The following is a 20,341-nucleotide window of genomic DNA, read 5'->3' on the forward strand; positions in this document are numbered from 1 at the left end:
TCGGTTTGGCCGATATAATCGGACGATATTCATGATTTTGGACATTATCGGTATCCGCAATTACCTTGCCGATATGCCGATAATGCCCTGCCCCGCCTCCCGGACCAGAGACCTCCGCCGCTGCCTCATTGCCTCCCCCATCCCCGGCTTTATAATTACCTGTTCCCGGGGTCCGTGCTACTTCTGGCTAATATTGGTATAAGTTATCGGCTATCTGCCTGAAAGGTCACAGATTATTGGCATCTGCCCTAAAAAATCAATATCGGTCGATCCCTAGTATTTGGTATTGGCGCGTGCGTGATCGTCCAAACTATTAAAATATAACAGTGTCCCATACTGTCAATGGCGTTAACATATAAAAAATACCAAATCCCAGATTTGTGTCTTTTGTTTATATCATATCTGAAAAACAAAAGTTGTGTTCAAAAACTCTGATCAATACCAAAAGGGCACCGATACAAACAGCAGATTACGGCCCAAAATATGGAAAAATAAAAATGTTATAGGGGTCAGGAATTTTTTTTTCAAAAATGAATAAGTTAAAGTTTAGTAAAACATGACAAACTATACAAATTTGGTATTGGTGTAATCAGGCCGACCTAAAGTATTAAAATGCAGAAGCGAGGAAGAAAAAACCCTTTCAAAGGGCGCTGCTGTTGTCCATGCGCTCGGTCACTCCAGGGCGCTGTACAGACGCGGCGGTCGGTGAGGTAGATGCGGCGGCCAAACAATCTGTCACCGCCGCCGCATCTACCTCACCGACCGCTGCGTCTGTACAGCACCCTAGAGTGACTGAGTGCACGGACAACAGCAGCACCCTTTGAAAGGGTTTTTTCTTCCTCGCTTCTGCATATCTCTCCAGGACTGGCTAGTCCTTGTCCTGTACCCTGGGCTTAGCAGCTGCATCTGGTGGGCTATAATCTATACCACTAACCCCACTGTTGGTCTACATGCGAGTTTTTTGCTCGCTCAAGGTGAGCATCCATTACCTACTCTTCGACTAACCCCCCCCCCCCCCACCTATCAACGGTATCACACTAGGCGCCTTCCCGCCGGTCTTCCCTCTTTTGCTTTTCAGATTTTTAAGTATTAAAATAACATGTAAGTTTGACCACAAAGTGAATGGCAGAAAAATTACTTGACCTCACAATTAATTATTTTTGTTTTTTTGTTTCAGAGCTTAAGTTATGGAAACATGAAAGGTGTCAATACAAAGTAAAATTAGTCTCTCAACAAACAAGCAGAATATGTAGATGGAAAAATAATAGTTATGGCTATTATAGAGCGAGGAGGAAAAAACGAAATTGCAGAAACTAATAAAGACCTTATTTACATACTACTTTGGTTGAAATTATTTTGTCTACCAGGACAAGTGGATTTTCTTGAGGGACAAGTAGATTGTGTTCTGTTCTAGTCCCTCGGACATGTTGTGTTTTTGTTTTATTTTTTTTTATTTCCACACCCCTGTGCTGTAAGGTTTGGAGGCGGGCCCAGCTCTGACGTGACTGTGCGGGCCCACCTCTAAACCATACTGCACACATAGGGCTGCAGTGGGGTTCCCGCTCATAGCAGAATTAGCAGTGTGAAATGTGCTGCGGTTGAGCTACGTACACTTAAAAGGGATACTGCGGTGGAAAATGAAATGTTTTCAAATCAACTGGTTCCAGAAAGTTAAACAGATTTGTAAATTACGTCTATTTAAAAATCCTAATCCTTCCAGTACTTATCAGCTGCTGTATGCTCCAGAGGAAGTTGTGTAGTTTTTTTCCAGGCTTACCACAGTTTTCTCTTCTTACACCTCTATCCATGTCAGGAACTGTCCAGAGCAGGAGAAGTTTGCTATGGGGATTTTCCCCTGCTCTGGACAGGTTCTGACTTGGACAGAGGTGTCAGCATCAGCAGAGAGCACTGTGGTCAGACTGAAAAGAACCACACAACTTTGGAGGATACAGCAGCTGATTAGTACGGTTAAGGTTACTATTTTTGATGGAAATAATGTAAATTTAACTGTCTGGCACCATTTGATTTGAAAATGTTTCCCACTGGAGTGTCCCCTTTAAGAACCATAACTTTAGTTTTTTTTTTACTTTGTTAAATGGGAAATTGGTGATTTTTATAACTTTTTGCTATATAGTGCCTTTCAATTGCTATTACTGTGTTCAGAGTTATGCTCAGGGAGATCACTGATCCCTGACAGCAGACTATACTAGAAGATATTATCAGCCAAAAACCTAAATGGGTGAACATGTGACAGCAGATTTTATTTTAGTATTAGTATGTTCCCATACTTCATTGTGTTGCTAAAAGTGACATGTGGGTGGCTATTAAAGGAGTACTCCAGCGCGCACTTTTTTCTTTTTATCCCGTCCGGGCTGCAAAATAAAAGAAAACACACTTTCTCTTACCTGCCAACGAGCCCCCGGAGCTCCGGTACACTCCGGTACAGGTGCTCGGTCCCCGGGCTGTATTCTTCTTACTTCCTGTTAGCCCGGCACGTCACATGGAGCTTCAGCCGATCACCAGCCGCAGCGATGTCCCGCCTCGGCTGGTGATAGGCTGAAGCTCCATGTGACGTGCCGGGCTAACAGGAAGTAAGAAGAATACAGCCCGGGGACCGAACACCTGTACCGGAGTGTACCGGAGCTCCGGGGGCTCGTTGGCAGGTAAGAGAAAGTGTGTTTTCTTTTATTTTGCAGCCCGGACGGGATAAAAGGAAAAAAGTGCGTGCCGGAGTACTCCTTTAACACTTGAAAGTTGACAGTGGCATTTAATTGCATGGGAGATGAACCCTTAGTGGTGCAGTGGGTCGCATCTCCTGGCTGTGGTGTTATTGCAGCCAAGAGATCTGTTGTTGCAGCAACCAAAGCGTTTACCTTAGCCTCCGTGGCTGCTAATATGCTACTATTATCTGGGGCAGGCTCTTCCAATAGACTGCCGATTTCATGCATCAATGTAGGAAATAGGAACTGCATTGATCCATATCCGGGGTTATAAATTAACGCTTTCCATAATAAAATGTCTATCACCCACCTTTTCCCATTTTATATCAGCTGCTTGCCTACAAAATGTAATAAAATGAAGTTTTTTTTTAAATTTAAATCCCTTGAAATTAAAAAATTGATAGTCTGATTAGTACCAAAGGGGTACCTATAAAAACAGATCATAGTAAAAAAAAATTGCCTAAATCCTAATTTAGTAGTAAAACATAAAAACATGACTGTACAAATTAAATATTGTTGTAATCATGAACGGCGTAAAAAAGAAGCCACCCCCAAATTTGAAACAGGGTACAAAGTATGTTATGGAAAAATGAAGGTAGTCATTACAAAGTACAGTTTAAGTTCTGTAAAAAAAAAAAATGCCCTCAAATAGGTGTGTAGAGGAAAAAATAAGTTATAGCTATTAAAGATGTCCAGTGCTAAGAAATTTATCCCGTATCTGTGGTCTGACCACCCACGATCTCCCCCTACTGAGGCCCTGACTCTGCCTCGCCTGAACAGCTTACAGGACAGCGGGAGGGTCCCTACCTGCCTCCTCGCTGTCCGATCGCCGAATGACTGCTCAGTGCCTGAGATCCAGGCATGAGCAGTCAAGGGGCAGAATCATCGATCACTGGTTTCTTATGAGAAACCAGTGATCAATGTAAAAGATCAGTGTGTGCAGTGTTATAGGTCCCTATGGGAGCTATAACACTGCAAAAATAAAGTGAAAAAATAAAGTGAATGAATCATTTAACCCCTCCCCTATTAAAAGTTTGAATCACCCCCCTTTTCCCATAAAAATAAAAACAGTGTAAATAAAAATAAACATATATGGTATCACCGCGTGTGGAAATGTCCGAATTATAAAAATATATCGTTGATTAAACCGCTCGGTCAATGGCGTACGCGCAAAAAAATTCCAAAGTTATTCCAAAGTTATATCATTTAAAAATTAATAAAAAGCGACCAATAAGTCCTATCAGTGCAAAAATGGTACCGTTAAAAACTTCAGATCACGGCGCAAAAAATGAGCCCTCATACCGGCCCATACACGGAAAAATAAAAAAGTTATAGGGGTCAGAAGATGACATTTTTAAACGTATTAATTTTCCTGCATTTAGTTATGATTTTTTTCCAGAAGTCCGACAAAATCAAACCTATATAAGTAGGGTATCATTTTAATCGTATGGACCTACAGAATAAAGATAAGGTGTAATTTATACCGAAAAATGTACTACGTAGAAACGGAAGCCACCAAAAGTTACCAAACAGCGGTTTTTTTTTTCAATTTAGTCGCACAATTTTTTTTTTTTCCATTTCACCGTAGATTTTTGGGAAAAATGACTGACGTCATTACAAAGTAGAATTGGTGGCGCAAAACATAAGCAATCGTATGGATTTTTAGGTGCAAAATTGAAAGAGTTATGATTTTTTAAAAGAAAGGAGCAAAAAACGAAAATGCAAAAACGGAAAAAACCCCGGTCCTTAAGGGGTTAACAGAAGTAAAACAAAATCAAACCTATAGAAGTTTGGTATCATTTCATTTGTATGGACCTACAGAATAAAGAAAACGTGTCATTTTTACTGAAAAATGCACTGCGTAGAAGCGGAAGCATCCAAAATTTACAAAATGCAGTTTTTATTTCATTTTAGCCCCACAAATATTTTTTTTTCTGGTTTCGCTGTAGATTTTATGGGGAAATTATTCATGTAATTACAAAGTAAATTTGGTGATGCAAAAAACAAGCCCTCATATGGGTCTGTAGGTGGAAAATTGAAAGCATTATGATTTTAGAAGGTGAGAGAAATAAACGAAAGTGCAAAAATGGAAAAAACCTGTGGTCCTTAACCTCTGAAGGACGTAGGGCGTACCTGTATGCCCGATCCCGTTACTTAAAATGCCATGACCCTGCGTCATTCCGGGTCTGTCCTGGTGGCTAATGATAACCGTGATCCTGGGCTAATAGTGTGCGGCACCATCGTTGTGCCGTGCGCTATTAACCCTTTGCATAGAACCCCCCGTTTCTATTAACCCCTGCATAGAAACGGAAGCCCCCAAAAGTTACAAAATGGCTTCTTCAATTTGGTCGCACAATGAATTTTTCCATTTTGCTGTGGATTTTTTGGTTAAATGACTGTCACTGCAAAGAAGAATTGGTGGCACAAAAAATAAGCCATCATATGGAATTTTATGTGCAAAATTGAAAGCGTTATGATTTTTGGAAGGTGATGAGGAAAAAATTAAAATGGAAAAACCTTGCGTCCTTAAAGGGGTACTCCGCCCCTAGACATCTTATCCCCTATCCAAAGGATAGGGGGATGAGATGTCAGATCGGCGCGTCCCCCCCCCCCCCGGGACTTAAAGGGGTACTCCGCCCCTAACCATTTTATCCCCTATCCAAAGGATAGGGGATAAGATGTCAGATCGCCGAGGTCCCGCTACTGAGGATCCCCGGGATTGCCGCTGTGGCAGTCCGCTTTCATTACTGCACAGAGCGTGTTCGCTCTGCACGTAATGACGGGCAATACAGGGGCCGGAGCATCGTTATGTCATGGCTCTGCCCCTCGTGAAGTCACAGCCTGCCCCCTCAATATGAGACTATGGGAGGGGGCGTGGCGGTTGTCATGCCCCTGCCATAGACTTGCATTAAGGGGGCGGGCCGTGATGTCACGAGGGGGCGGAGCCATGATGTCACTCTGCTCTGTCTCTTGTATCGCCCGTCAATACGCACAGAGCGAACTCGCTCTGTGCAGTAATGATAGCAGGCTGCCGCAGTGGCAATCCCGGGGGTCCTCAGCAGCGGGACCACGGCCATCTGACATCTTATCCCCTACCCTTTTGGATAGGGGATAAGATGTCTAGGGGCGGAGTACCCCTTTAAGGGCCAAGCCAATTGTATTTTTGCGTTTTTGTTTTTTTCCTCCTCGTCTTCTAAAATTCATAACTCTCTTATATTTCCATATAAGGGCTTGTTTTTTACATGACCAATTGTACTTTAATGAAACCTCAAATTTTACCATAAAATGTACAGCGAACCCCCCCAAATTTTTTTTTTTTGGGGAGGAAATTTAAATGAAAACAGTTTTGCACATTTTGGGTTTCGTTTTCATACTGTACACTTTACGGTAGAAATGATGTGTTCTTTATTCTGTTGTCCAATACGATTAAAATGATTCCCATGGCTAGATACTTTTATATTTTTGTACCGCTTAAAAAAAAAAAAAAAAAAAAAAAATCTAAAACCTTTTGTACAAAATCAGTAATGTAAAATTGCCCTAATTTGACCACCTATAACTTTAAAATTTTTCCATATATAGGGCGGTATGAGGGCTCATTTTTTGTGCCGCCATCTGTTCTTTTTATTTATACGACATTTGCATATATAAAACTTTTAGAGAATTTTTTATAATTTTTTTTTTGGGAATAAAATGTGACAAAAAAAGCAGCATTTTTGGATTTTTATTTTTAATTTTTTAAGTTTACACCGTACGGGATCATTAACATTATATTGTGATAGATCGGACATTTACGCGCGCAGCGATACCAAATATGTTTCTAAAAAAAATGTACGCTTTTTGGGGGTAAAATGGGGAAAACTGACAATTTTTTTTGGAGGAGGGGATTTTTACCTTTTTCAACTTTTTTTTTTTTTTAACACTTATGTCCGCTATTACAGATGATCGGATCCCCCGATGTCGGTCATTACCGGCCTTCTTTCATTGCCTTCCTAACATTTTATTGGCTGAAATTTGGCGCAATTTCAAAATCAATAACTTTAGCAAATGTGACTGTGAAATGCAGTGCTTCAATTATGACTATGCAGTGGACGAGATTTATTAACGGGCTTTGTTAAATTCATTCAATCTCTGCCTTGTCTTAGAAAAGTGACCTCTACAGCAAGTACAGCTAAATATATGAATCTTCACTGTTTTTGATAAATTTGGTGCACATTAGCTAAAAAAACACAGCAAGAAAAAAGGCTGTGAAGTGGCTGCACACAGACACCTATTGATAAATCTCCCCCTTTTGTGTGCACTTTTTTCTTTTTAGAGCCAATGTTACAATAGAAGCGAGAAATGGCCTTTCATTACTTTGAATGACCAAATAATAATCTTTAACCTATTGTGAATGAGTCTTTGTTTCTCTATTGTTTTGTGTGCTCGAAAAATTTGGTGACTAACAAATCTGCACCACCACACACAACAGATTTGATGCATTTTTTTTTTTTTTTCACATTTGTTAGTCACCAACTTAGATCCATTGAGCCAAGATGTAAAGGTGTACCCGGTGGAAATTTATTTTTACATTTTTTTTTTTTTTAAATCCAATGGTGCCAGAAAGTGAAACAGATTTGTAAATTACTTCTATTTAAAAAATCTTAACCCTTCCAGTACTTATCAGCTGCTGTAGGCTCCACGGGAAGTTCTTTTCTTTTTGAAGTTCTTTTCTGCCTGACCACAGTGCTCTCTGCTGACACCTCTGTCCATGTCAGGAACTGTCCAGAGCAGGAACAATTACCCATAGCAAACCTCTCCTGCTCTGGACAGTTCCTGACATAGACAGAGGTGTCAGCAGAGAGCACTGTGGTCAGACAGAAAGGAAATTAAAAAAGAAAAGAACTTCCTGTGGAGCATACAGCAGCTAAGTAGTACAGGAAGGATAAAGATTTTTTTATTAGAAGTAATTTACAGATCTGTTTAACTTTCTAGAGCTAGTTTCTTTAACACCTTAAGGACCAGGGTTTTTTCCATTTTTGCACTTTCATTTTTTCCTCCTTTCCTTTTAAAAATCATAATGCGATCAATTTTGCACCTAAAAATCCATATGATGGCTTATTTTTTGCACCACCAATTCTACTTTGTAATGACATCAGTCATTTTACCCAAAAATCTACGACTACGACGAAATGGAAAAAAATAAATCATTGTGCAACAAAATTGAAGAAAAAGCAAAATTTTCTATCTTTGGGGGGCTTCCGATTCTACGAAGTACATTCTTCGGTAAAAATGACAACTTATCTTTATTCTGTAGGTCCATACGATTAAAATGATACCCGACTTATATAGGTTTGATTTTGTTGTACTTCTGGAAAAAATCATAACTACTTGCAGGAAAATGTATACATTTAAAATTGTCATCTTCTCACCCCTATAACTTTTATTTTTCCGCGTACGGGGCGGTTTGAGGGCTTTTTTTGTGCCGTGATCTGTAGTTTTTAGTGGTACTATTTTTGTATTGATCAGTGTCCCTATCAACTCCTCTGAGCTACCGGCAGTCACTTCGGCATTTTAGACGGTGCAATCAGCTTTGATCGCTGTGTCTAAAAGGTTAATGCTGGACATCACTCGGATCGGTGATGTCCGGCATTGGCCAGCATGAAGAGAGCCATTTATTAACGGCGGCCAGCCATGGTGGGGTTAATTCACTTCCCAGTGCTGTGCACTGCTGGGAGGAGAGAGAGTCAGTCGGCCGCACAGGGACCGGGCCGCGCTGCAGGGAGCTAACTTGCCACCGGAGCCCGGCTCTGCTCCCTTGTTTAATTGTCTGCTCCTGTGCGGCCCGGCTGGCCCCTTCATTGTGCGACCCACTGTATAATCGCACGTTTTTGGGCTGTATCGACATATCACAATCCCTAGATATCATGATTTGATTGGGATTGCGATATATCGTGCAGCCCTAGTATCAACTAATATGAATGATGAATATTTACATATATACAGAGTGTAATATAATTAAACTATGCTGGATAATGATGACTAATAACGCTATACACACATAAACACGCTGTATAAAAATCATGGCCGTAAATGTGGGCACCCCTGAAATTTGTCAAGAAAATTAAGTGTTTCTTACACAAAAGGATTGCAGTAACACATGTTTTGCTATACACATGTTTATTCCCTTTGTGTTGGACCACTCTTCCTTTGCAAACTGCTCCAGGTCTCTCTTATTGGAAGGGTGCCTTTTCCCAACAGCAATTTTAAGATCTCTCCAAAGACGATCAATGGGATTTAGATCTGGACTCATTGCTGGCCACTTAAGAACTCTCGAGCGCTTTGTTGCCATCCATTTCTGGGTACTTTTTGACGTCTGTTTGGGGTCATTGTCCTGCTGGAAGACCCAAGCTTTCTGACATTGGGCTGTACAGTGTGACCCAAAATCCGTTGACAGTCCTCAGATTTCATGATGCCTTGCACATATTCAAGGCGTCCAGAGGTAGCAAAACAACCCTAAAACATCATTGAACCTCAAGTTACTAAAGTTCATTTTGGCAGAATTTAGTCTTGCTTTTTTATGTCTCTGTGTCAGCAGTGGGGTCCTCCTGGGTCTCCTTCCATAGCGTTTCTTTTCATTTAAATGTCGACGGATAGTTTGTTCTGACACTGATGCTCCCTGAGCCTGCAGGACAGCTTGAATATCTTTGGAACTTATTTGGGGCTGCTTATCCACCATCCAGACTATCCTGCGTTGACACCTTTAATCAGTTTTTCTCTTCTGTGCACGCCCAGGGAGATTAGCTACAGTGCCATGGGTTGCAAACTTTTTGATAATGTTGCGCACTGTGGACAAAGGCAAATCTAGATCTCTGGAGATGGACTTGTAACTTTGAGATTGTTGATATTTTTCCCCAATTTTGGTTCTCAAGTTCTCAGACCGTTCTCTTCTCCTCTTTCTGTTGTCCATGCTTAGTGTGGCACACACAGACACACAATGCAAAGACTAAGTGAATGTGAAGTATATTTACGTCCTGCGCCGGCTCCCGTGATATAATGTGGGGTCATGCGTCATATCAGGTCGGTCCTGGCGGCCATCAACTGGACCCACGGCTAATACTGGACATCACCGATCACGGTGATGCCCGGTATTAACGTTGATGCCCGGCAGCTCAGTCGGGTTGTTCGGGTGAAATATCGGCATCCGAACTGCTTGCAGGACACCAAGAGGATCCCTATCTGCCTCCTGCGTGTTCGATCGCCGAATGACTGCTCCGTGCCTGAGATCCAGGCAGGAGCAGTAGACGGGCGATAACACTGATCAATGACATGTTAATGTATGGCAGTGGTCAGTGTAGGAAATCAGTGTGTGCAATGTTATAGCCCCCTATGGGGCTATAACATTGCAGAAGAAAAAAGTGTTAATAAATGTGATTTAACCCCTTCCCTAATAAGTCAGAATCACCCCCCTTTTCCCATAAAAAAAAAACTATGTAAATAAAAAAAATATAAACGTGGTATCGCCCCATGCATAAATGTCCAAACTATAAAAATATATTGTTAATTAAACCGAACAATCAATGGCGTACACGTAGAAAAAAAATTCCAAATTCCAAAATAGCGTATTGTTGGTCACTTATTATACCATTTTAAAAAATTAATAAAAAGCGATCAAAAAGTTTGATCAAAACAAAAATGGTACCGATAAAAACGTCGGATCACATCGCAAAAATTGAGCCCTCCTACATACCCATATGCGGAAAAATAAGTTATAGGTCTCATAGGACATTTTTAAATGTAAAAATTTTCCTGCATGTAGTTATGAATTTTTCCAGAAGTACGACAAAATCAAACCTATATAAGTAGGGTATCATTTTAACCATATGGACCTACAGAATGTGTCATTTTTACCAAAAAATGCACTGCGTAAAAACTGAGTCCCCACAAAAAGTTACAGAATGGTGTTTTTTCTAAAATTTTGTCGCACAATGATTATTTTTCCGTTTCACCGTAGATTTTTGGGTAAAATGACGTCATTATAAAGTACAATTTGTGGCAAAAAAAAGAGCCATCATATGGATTTTTAGGTGGAAAATTTAAAGGGTTATGATTGTTAAAAGGTAAGGAGGAAAAAACGAATTGAAAGCCGCTGAGTCCTTAAGGGGTTATATATACTGTGCAGATAAATAAAATGTTTTGGGTTAAATAATAGTATAAATTAAAAAGGGGGACTAATGAGATAAATGAATAAATATATATGAATTGATAAGGAATGATAAATGGTGCGGGAGAAATGTTTTAGAGCAGTACTTATCCTTGATTAGCAACAAAGAAAGAGGAAGTGGTCTATTCGTTGGTTCCTTATATAATACCTGGATTATACCATTATACTTACCTGTTATGTTATATACAAATGTTAACCTTTTGTTTGCTGCTATTTAGAAATCAGTAAAGAGAGAATTTCATAATGTGAGTCTCCCTCCTGTAATAAAATCCTTTAAGCTGAGCTATGTTCCTAACAGCACTGTGGCCCACAATGGTTTTGGGTTATGCTGTCTACATGTGCAACATGAGACACCCATTTATTTTCTGAGGAAATTAATGTGAACTCCAGTTAGTAATGCCCTGTTTTAAAGGCCTTTTCTATTAAATGCATATTTCTGAATCTCAAAATTAATGTAATATTTTTCTCCCGAACAGGTTATGCAATGGTCTCTGCAAAACGTTCTGTGTTTGAGGTGGAGCTTCGTAAGACAGACATATGCCGGCTTGTCTTCTTTATTAAAGAGACTATAATTTCTTCTCTTACAACTGCTACGTAAACAGACAAAATTGCAAAGATCTGCCCTGTGTCGAGTATGACAGCCACGACCCGTGGCTCTCCAGTTGGAGGGAATGAAAGCCAGGGCCAGGCTCCCGATGGACAGTCCCAGCCTCCACTCCAACAGAATCAGGTTTGAATCTCAGGTTTATTGCATTTCTTATATTGTCTTAGTATTAAGTCCAACTCCTTTTACTCACTGTTTTCTTCTTTTGTATATGATCTTCCTGTATAGATGAATGTGGTAAGGACGTTTTTGGAGCTTGAAAACATTTTCTGGAAATGGGGTAGAAAGTAATGTTACCGGTGGCCTCTTCACCTTACCACTCAGGGCTTGCTTGATTTTTCGGCCATTGTGTGGCAAAAATGTTTTTATTTTTAAATTTGTCTGATTAAAGGAAAGGAAATAAACCTGTACTTGCCTCACTTGCTCCACCACAGCTATTGTTATCATGGCTGCGCTTCACTTCCTGGTGCTGCTTCACCAGAATGTGAAACAAAGATTGGCCATGTTCACTATATAGTAAAACTGAAAGTTTCTTTATTCTGTAGTTAAATCAAATTAAAATGATACTCACATAAAGAGTTTTCCTGTATTTGTACTAGTAACAAGTATATGTAAAATTACCCTATATTCACCCTTACTTATTTTTCTGATTAGTTTTTATGGTTACAATTTGAGTTTTGATTGGACTTTTCTAAATCTGACTTTTTTTTTTCTCTGAAATGAGAACAATGATCATCAATTCTGACATTTGATATTTTTTGAATGATAGGGGCTTTTATGTATGTTTTTATTTTAATTTTACACTGCTTCCTTGGGGGTGACTATTATAAGCAACTGCTCTTACTGTTAAATACTATGACCTAGTATACCATTGATCAGTGATATTGACGCCCTTCTTGTATATCCAGCTGGCATTTATATTCCTCGGACCACTCCAGTTGCACTGTGGAGAATCCGATGAGTGCCCCAAACCCACTGGCACCTGTCATTTTTTCCTTTTGGTTGCATTGATCTTGGCATCTTAAAGGGTTAACCACAGACACGACAGTGATAGCTTATGTCTGTAATTAGCGATGCATCCTGACTGCTGATAGCAGCCATCACTCCTGCACTTGCTTCATACAGAATACACTGCAGGGCATAAATGTACGTCCTAATACAAACATTAGAGGAATAAGTATTTTTTTTTCTCAGTTTGCCTGTGCGTATTTCATGTGTACCGTATATACTCGAGTATAAGCCGACCTGAATATAAGCCAAGGCCCCTAATTTCACCCCAAAAACCCAGGAAAGTTATTGACTCGAGTATAAGCCTAGGGTGGGAAATATATCATCCCCCCCCCATGTCATCATCCAGAACTTCGTCATTAACAACCTCATCATCATTACCCTGTCATCATCCCCCCTTCATCATTACCCTGTCATCACCCCCCCCTTCATCATTACCCTGTCTTCATCCCCCCCCCTTCATCATTACCCTGTCTTCATCCCCCCCCCTTCATCATTACCCTGTCTTCATCCCCCCCCTTCATCATTACCCTGTCTTCATCCCCCCCTTCATCATTACCTGGTCTTCATCCCCCCTTCATCATTACCCTGTCTTCATCTCCCCCCTTCATCATTACCCTGTCTTCATCTCCCCTCTTCATCATTACCCTGTCTTCATCCCCCCCCCCCTTCATCATTACCCTGTCATCATCCCCCCCTTCATCATTACCCTGTCATCAACCCCCCCTTCATCATTACCCTGTCATCACCCCCCCCCTTCATCATCATTACCCTGTCATCATCACCGCTTGTCAATGTCTGATTTAACAGTGGTCTTTAACCTGCGGACCTCCAGACGTTCCAAAACTACAACTCCCAGCCATCGGCTGTCCGGGAATGCTGGGAGTTGTAGTTTTGAAACATCTGGAGGTCCGCAGGTTAAAGACCACTGCCCGGGCCTTCATTGTCATCCAGACCCCCTCCCCCCTTTAGTTTTGTACTTCCCTCCGCTCGCCGGGACGTTAGGGTGAGCTGGTCCGGGCCATCTGTGCTGCAGGGACCTTCCGGTGGGTAGGGATAGTCGTTCCGGGCTGTCCATCTTCACCGTGGGTGCCTCTTCTCCGCGCTTCGGCCCCGGAATAATGGCGTTGCCTTGACGACGACGCACAGGGACGTTGCTCATTAACGTCCCTGTGCGGTGGTAATTTTTTTTTGACCCCTAAAGGACCAAGCCCATTTTGACCTTAAATGGGTACTGTCAGATACAAAAGCTTTTTGCAATTGCTTTCATTAGAACATTTTCAGTATTTCATACTGAGGAAGCCATTCAAACTGGTGCTGGACACATAAAAATTAGATGTACATAGTCAGGATTAGGTACTGAGTGATGTATAAAAAAAAAAAAATATTTTGTTGGCTCTGACAGGTACTCTTTAACCCCTTAAGGACTCTTGACGTACCCGTTCGTCATGACACCCTGGTACTTAAGGACCCATGACGTACGCGTACGTCATGGAGAATTCCGGCCCCCGCCGGGCGGGGATCGGACCGGGATGCCTGCTGAAATCATTCAGCAGGCATCCTGTGAAAACGCCCAGGGGGGGTCTGATGACAAGGGGTAACAAAGGGTATAGTGAGCCTGAACACCCTACAGGTGTTTAATGAAAATTCTTCAAAGTTGGATGGAAAAATGAAGAAAAAAAAAAAAAAAAAAAAATAAAATATATATTTTCACTAAAATGCTGTTGTTACCCTAAATTTTTCATTTTCACAAGGGAAAATAGGAAAAACGCCCCCCAAAATTTTTAACCCCATTTCTTCGGAGTAAGAACATACCCCATGTGTGGATGTAAAATGCTCTGCTCAGAAAAGGAGCGCCATTGGGATATTGAAGAGAAAATTTGTCCGTAATTGAAGGCCACGTGTGTTTACAAAGCCCCATAGTGCCAGAACAATGGACCCCCCCCCCATTTTGGAAACTACATCCCTCACGTAATAAGGGGTACAGTGAGCATTTACACCCCACAGGTGTCTGACAGATTTTTGGAACAGTGGTCCGTGAAAATGAAAAATGTAATTTTTCATTTGCACAGCCCACTGTTCCAAATATCTGTTAAACGCCAGTGGGGTGTAAATACTCACTGCACCCCTTATTAAATTCTGTGAGGGGTGTAATTTCCAAAATGGGGTCACATGTAGGGGAGTCAACTGTTCTGGCAGCACGGGGGACTTTAGTGGTTTTATGGTGTTATAATTTGGAATGTACTCTGGACTTGATACATTGGGGTCAAATTATGGAAAATGAAAAGGAAAAATTTAGTACTGCATGGAAGTGTGATACTCCCTGAAGCAGTTTTTAATGCAGAGCCCCGGATGATCGGGGCAAGTGTCACATTGAGTGGTGGTGTCCTTCCGAATTCCCCTCCTGTTACATACTCAGCATTTTTGCTGGGATCGTCCCTTCTTTCCAGTGTGGGGGACCTCACCTGGAAACTGTTGGCCTGGGACGATCCTGGCACCTATAACTCCAGTTCCTTGGGAAATCCGGCCTGCTCTTTCCCGGTTGCCAAAGATCAGGACCTTTAGGACTTCTTCTTGGAACTGGAGAAATGTCCCTGTGTTGCCAGCGTACTGGGACAGTACAAAAGCGTTGTACATGGCAACCTGTACCAAGTAGACCGCAACTTTTTTGTACCATACCTGTGTTTTCCGCATGGCCATGTATGGCTTGAGGACTTGATCAGAATGATCAACTCCCCCCATATACCGATTGTAGTCCAGAATACAATCGGGCTTGAGGACCGGTGTTGTGGTACCTCGCACAGGGACAGGTGAGCTGCCGTTACCATGAATAGTTGTCTGCATAAGGACATCCCTCTTATCCTTATACCTGACCAGCAACAGGTTTTCATGGGTAAGGGCACGGGACTCACCCTTGGGCATAGGTGTCTGCAGGAAATTTAGAGGAAGGCCTCTCTGGTTTTTCCGCACGGTCCCACAAGCGGACGTGGATCTGGCGGCAAGGGATGTGAACAGAGGGATGCTGGTATAAAAGTTGTCCACATTCACGTGGTAACCCTTATCCAGCAAAGGGTGTACAAGCTCCCAAACTATTTTCCCGCTAACACCCAGAGTGGGGGAACAATCTGGGGGTTCAATACGGGAATCTCGTCGCTCATACACTCTAAACTTTGTGAGAGTACCTCCGGGTACACTCAAGTTTAGAGCTTCACGCCATACCGCGCCCGCTTCGAGGGAATATACTAGCGGAAGATGAGTCTCCCCTTTAAAACTGATGAGACTCATCAACCGAGAGCTCCCTGAGGGGTATGTAGGCCTCCAAAAATTTGGCCCCAAAGTGATCGATGACCGGCCTCACTTTTTGTAAAGCCGGTCATTGGCAGGATCACCTCGGGGCGGACATGCCGCATTATCTGCATAATGCAGGCATTTCCGAATGGCCTCGAACCGCCTCCGTGCCATGACCATACTGTAAAGCGGGGTCTGGTGGAGGATGTCCCCTCTCCAGTACTGTCTGACACTTGGTTTTTTGACCAGACCCATATGCAGCAAGAGGCCCCAAAATGTCCTCATCTCTGCTGCATCAATGGCGCACCATTCATTGGGCCTGGCCAAAACAGAATCAGGGTGGTGGGTGATGAACTGCCTGGCGTACAGATTTGTCTGCGCCACCATGTGATTGACAAAACTGTCACTGAAAAAAAATAACTGAAATAGTCAATTTCAGTGAATCCAGAATTGTCAATCCGGATTCCGGAGTTGCCAACAAACTCCGGAACCCATGGCTGATAAGCCTCTGGGGGTCTCCAGACAGGTTCACCGGAAGGGGGCTCCGGAAAACTAAATCGCCACCTCCCCATAGATACAGAGGGTGATAGGGGGTGTATCCTACACCCCCGATCACCTTGTATCTCCGGGTCAGCGGGTCACACGTGACCCGCATCACCGGAATAGCCGAAAATCGCAAGTGTGAATTAACTTGCGATTTTCGGCGATCGCCTACATGGGGGGGGGGGGGGGGGTCTGATGACCCCCCCCTGGGCATCGATATCAGCAGTCACCCCAGTCCGGTCCCCACCCGGCACGCGGCAGGGACCAAAATTCCCACGGGCGTACAGGTACGCCCTTGGTCCTTAAGGGGTTAAAGGGGTACTCGGTAGTAAACACATTATTTTTTTTTTTTTTATATATTTATTTTTTTCCCCAAATCAACTGATGCCAGAAAGTAAAGAAGATTTGTAAATTACTTCTATTAAAAAAATATAAATCCTTCCAGTACTTATCAGTAGAGATGAGCGAACTTACAGTAAATTCGATTCGTCGCTAACTTCTCGGCTCGGCAATTGATGACTTATCCTGCATAAATTAGTTCAGCTTTCAGGTGCTCTGGTGGGCTGGAAAAGGTGGATACAGTCCTAGGATAGTCTCCTAGGACTGTATCCACCTTTTCCAGCCCACTGGAGCACCTGAAGGCTGAACTAATTACGCAGGATAAGACATCAACTGCCGAGCCGAGAAGTTCGTGACAAATCGAATTTACTGTAAGTTCGCTCATCTCTACTTATCATCTGCTGTATACTACAGAGGAAGTTGAGTTGTTGTTTTCAGTCTGACCAAAGTGTCTCTGCTGACACCTCTGTCCATGTCAGGAACTTTCCAGAGTAGGAGGCAGGGATGTGGAATTCCTATCGCCCGACGCCCGGCACATGCAGTTCCGGGCGCCGGGCAGTTGAATTTTTCCGACCCTTAGCCCAACTTCGGGAAGCAGGGCCGGACCTGACGAGCGCTGCAGCGCTCTGCAGACTGTATGGAGCGGGCTCCCGACTCCTGCCCACTCCATACTCTGCAGCCCCTGGCTGTGGAAACTTGTGTCCTCCGAATGCAGAGCAGGGGGAGGGGAGATTGGACGTACACAGCTTCTCATCTCCCCTGCTCTGCATTCTTTCTCCCCGTGCAGACCTGAGTCCTCTGCCTTCGCTCCACACAGCTCTAGCTTCGGAGAGCTGAACACAGGAGCAGACCTAAGCTTGGGGCGCAAGTTTCCATCTCACACCACCGCTAATAGCCAGCATGCGTCACTCAGCAGTCTGTATGGAGCGGGCTCCGGACTCCTGCCCGCTCCATTCTCCCGAGCCCCCGGCTGTTTTCAGTAGCCGGGGGCCGCCGCTAATAGCCAGCATGCGGCGATCGCTGCAGCTGGCTATTAACCCTTTAGATTTGCCGCTGTCAAAGCCGACAGCAGCGTCTTGAGGGACCTGTGAATGCTCCCTGGTGGGCTAGTGGGGTGGATCGCCCCCTCCGCAGCGCGATGGCAGGGGGAGATCCACTATAGAGGTAGTCGGAGGGCTTACCTCTGTTCCCTGCTGTCCATGGCTCTGTCATTGATGGATCATGGTTGGACCAGGCTCTATCAATGGATCACGGAGCACACAGATCAATGAGTTCAATAGAACTTTATTCATCTGTATGAGGAATTTAATGATTCCTCCTGAAAGTCTTAATAAAGTGTAAAAGAAAAAATAAAATAAAAATTTCATAAGTTTAAAAGACATACATTAACCCCTAATTCCATGTTAAAAGTTCAAATCGCCCCCTCTTCCTATATAAAAACATGCAAACATAATAAAAATAAACATATTTGGTATCGCTTTGTGCGTAATTGTACGACCTATTAAAATATAACATTATTTATCCCGTACGTTAAGTGTAAAAAATACCAAACCACAGAATTGCAATTTTTATATCCCCTCCCCTCCCAAAAAAAAAAAAAAAAAAAAAAAAAATGAAAAAAATTTGGTAAAAAGCGATTTAAAAAGTCAGATCAATACCAAAATGCTACCGATACAAAAAACTGATTATGGCGCAAAAAATTAGCCCTCATAAACCCTGGTGTGAAAAAAAAAAAAAAGCTACAGGGGTCAGAAAATGGCAATTAAAAATTTTTGAAAAAGTTCAGATTGTTTTTAAAATTAATAAAACATGACGTAAACTTTACAAATCTGGTATTGCTGTAATCAGGCCGACCTAAAGTATGAAACTAACATGTTATCTCAACCACACGGTAAATGGTGTAGTAAAGAAAACCACCAAATCTGCAAAATTTTCTTTTACTATTTCAATTTCACTTCACCTAAAAAAATAAATAAATATATATATATTTATTTATTATATTGGTTCAGAGAATGTTATTGAAAAATTAAAAGGTATCATTATAGTAGGTAGTTAAAAAGGAAAAAATCTGCACCTAAAAGCGAAAATTGGCCCTGACAAGAGGATCGTCATGAGGGACAAGTAGAATTTGCTCCATTTTAGTCCCGTGGACAAATCGTTTTTTATAAAATTTCCACACCCCTGAGGAGCAAACCTCTTCTGTTCTGGACAGTTCCTGACACAGACCGAGGTCTTAGCAGAGAGCACTGTGGTCAGACAGAAAGGAACTTCATAAAGAAACACAACTTTCTGTGGAACTTGCAGCAGCTGTTAAGTACTGGAAGGATGACCTTTTTTTGATAGAAGTAATTTACAAATCTGTTTTAAGTTTCTGGAGCCAGCTGATAAGAAAAAAAAATTGTTTACCTCCGGAGTACCCCTTTTAAGGATCTATACAATAAGACACGTTAAAGGGGTTAGCATGGGGTGTCTGACCACTGAGACCTCCCTTCTATCATCTGCCTGGTGCCCTCACTCTCCTCCTGCATTAAAGGATAAGTCTCATGCATAAAAACGTATCCCCTATCCGAAGGGCATAGGGGATCTGATTCTTGTAACTATCCCTAATATCCTATACATTTTTCTAAGCTGGACTGCTTCTTTTAAGTCCCCCCCCCCCCCCCCTTTCCCCCTTCTTAAGGTATTTTTGTTTGTGTAAATTAGGATTTTTACAGATACTTTAAAGTTTTCATGTTGTCGTTTGTTTGTTCAGGCCTCCTCACCTGATTCTTCCAATGAGAACTCCCCAGTCAGCCCTCCGGATGAGCAGGCACAAGGGGATGCACCTCCCCCCCTCGAGGATGAGGAACCTGCTTTTCCTCACACTGACCTGGCTAAGCTGGATGACATGATCAACAGGTACTATATAAATATTTAATAAATATATATATATATATATATATATTTTTTTTTTTTTTTTTAAAGTTCATTTTATTTATTTATTTAAACAATGTTAGTAGCATGTTTTTTGGATTGTTAGTTTACCAATAGTTGGGAGTCTCAGCAGACAGAAAGCGAAGTGGAAGAAGTGCTCAGCTGGGCACTGTGCCCCTTTTTGGCTTTGTTTAGCTCTATAAAACAACTGAAAACAGTGGCATGAGCTGAGAGTTTTGGAGGGGAGACTTGGCACCTGGATATCCTCCAACAAAATAACCTATTCACATTACAATTTGTGAACAGTTGGTTTTAGGATTTTCCCAACAATAATCTATTATCAAAGTTTTTGTCTGACTTTGTCAACCTCTTTTCACATGTCCTGTTAATGTAAATAAATGTCAAAACAGATAGAAAATATATTCCCAGCACTAACCAAGTCATATGCAAGTTTTTCTTTATTCACAAGGCATCTTATGGTAAAAAGGACTTTAGCGCTATGGCCTTTCTCACCTAGTTAAGACAAGTTGATTGTGAATAAAGAGGAAAACTTGCATTCGACTTGGTTAATGCTGTGAATATATTTTCCATCTGCTTCTGGATTTGATGTTACCACATCTAGCAGTTGTGCTGACACTTATACACTAATGAGTAGCTATTTGTCTTGTGAGCCTGCCTCAATCATACATTGCTTGCCTTTATTTTTGTCGTCTTTTATGTAATGCT

General features: G+C 42.0%; 1 protein-coding gene and 1 long non-coding RNA gene across 7 annotated transcripts in view; one reads left to right on the top strand and one right to left on the bottom strand.

Annotated features, from left to right (window-relative positions):
- Positions 1-20,341, top strand: part of USP9X (ubiquitin specific peptidase 9 X-linked) — a 197,839-nt gene that overhangs the window by 52,056 nt on the left and 125,442 nt on the right. For all 6 annotated transcript variants that reach the window (XM_056558938.1, XM_056558943.1, XM_056558942.1 and 3 more), the window contains exons 2-3: positions 11,397-11,650; positions 19,455-19,600. In XM_056558938.1, coding sequence (XP_056414913.1) covers positions 11,555-11,650; positions 19,455-19,600 — 242 coding nt within the window. In that variant the 5' untranslated portion in view covers positions 11,397-11,554. The remainder of the gene's footprint in view (positions 1-11,396; positions 11,651-19,454; positions 19,601-20,341) is intronic.
- The window catches only part of LOC130356871 (uncharacterized), an 87,637-nt gene that overhangs the window by 22,882 nt on the left and 44,414 nt on the right, over positions 1-20,341 (bottom strand). The gene's annotated exons all lie outside the window — the stretch shown is intronic.

This window comes from Hyla sarda, chromosome 2 (assembly GCF_029499605.1).
Source record: "Hyla sarda isolate aHylSar1 chromosome 2, aHylSar1.hap1, whole genome shotgun sequence".
Classification (NCBI taxonomy): Eukaryota; Metazoa; Chordata; class Amphibia; order Anura; family Hylidae; genus Hyla; species Hyla sarda.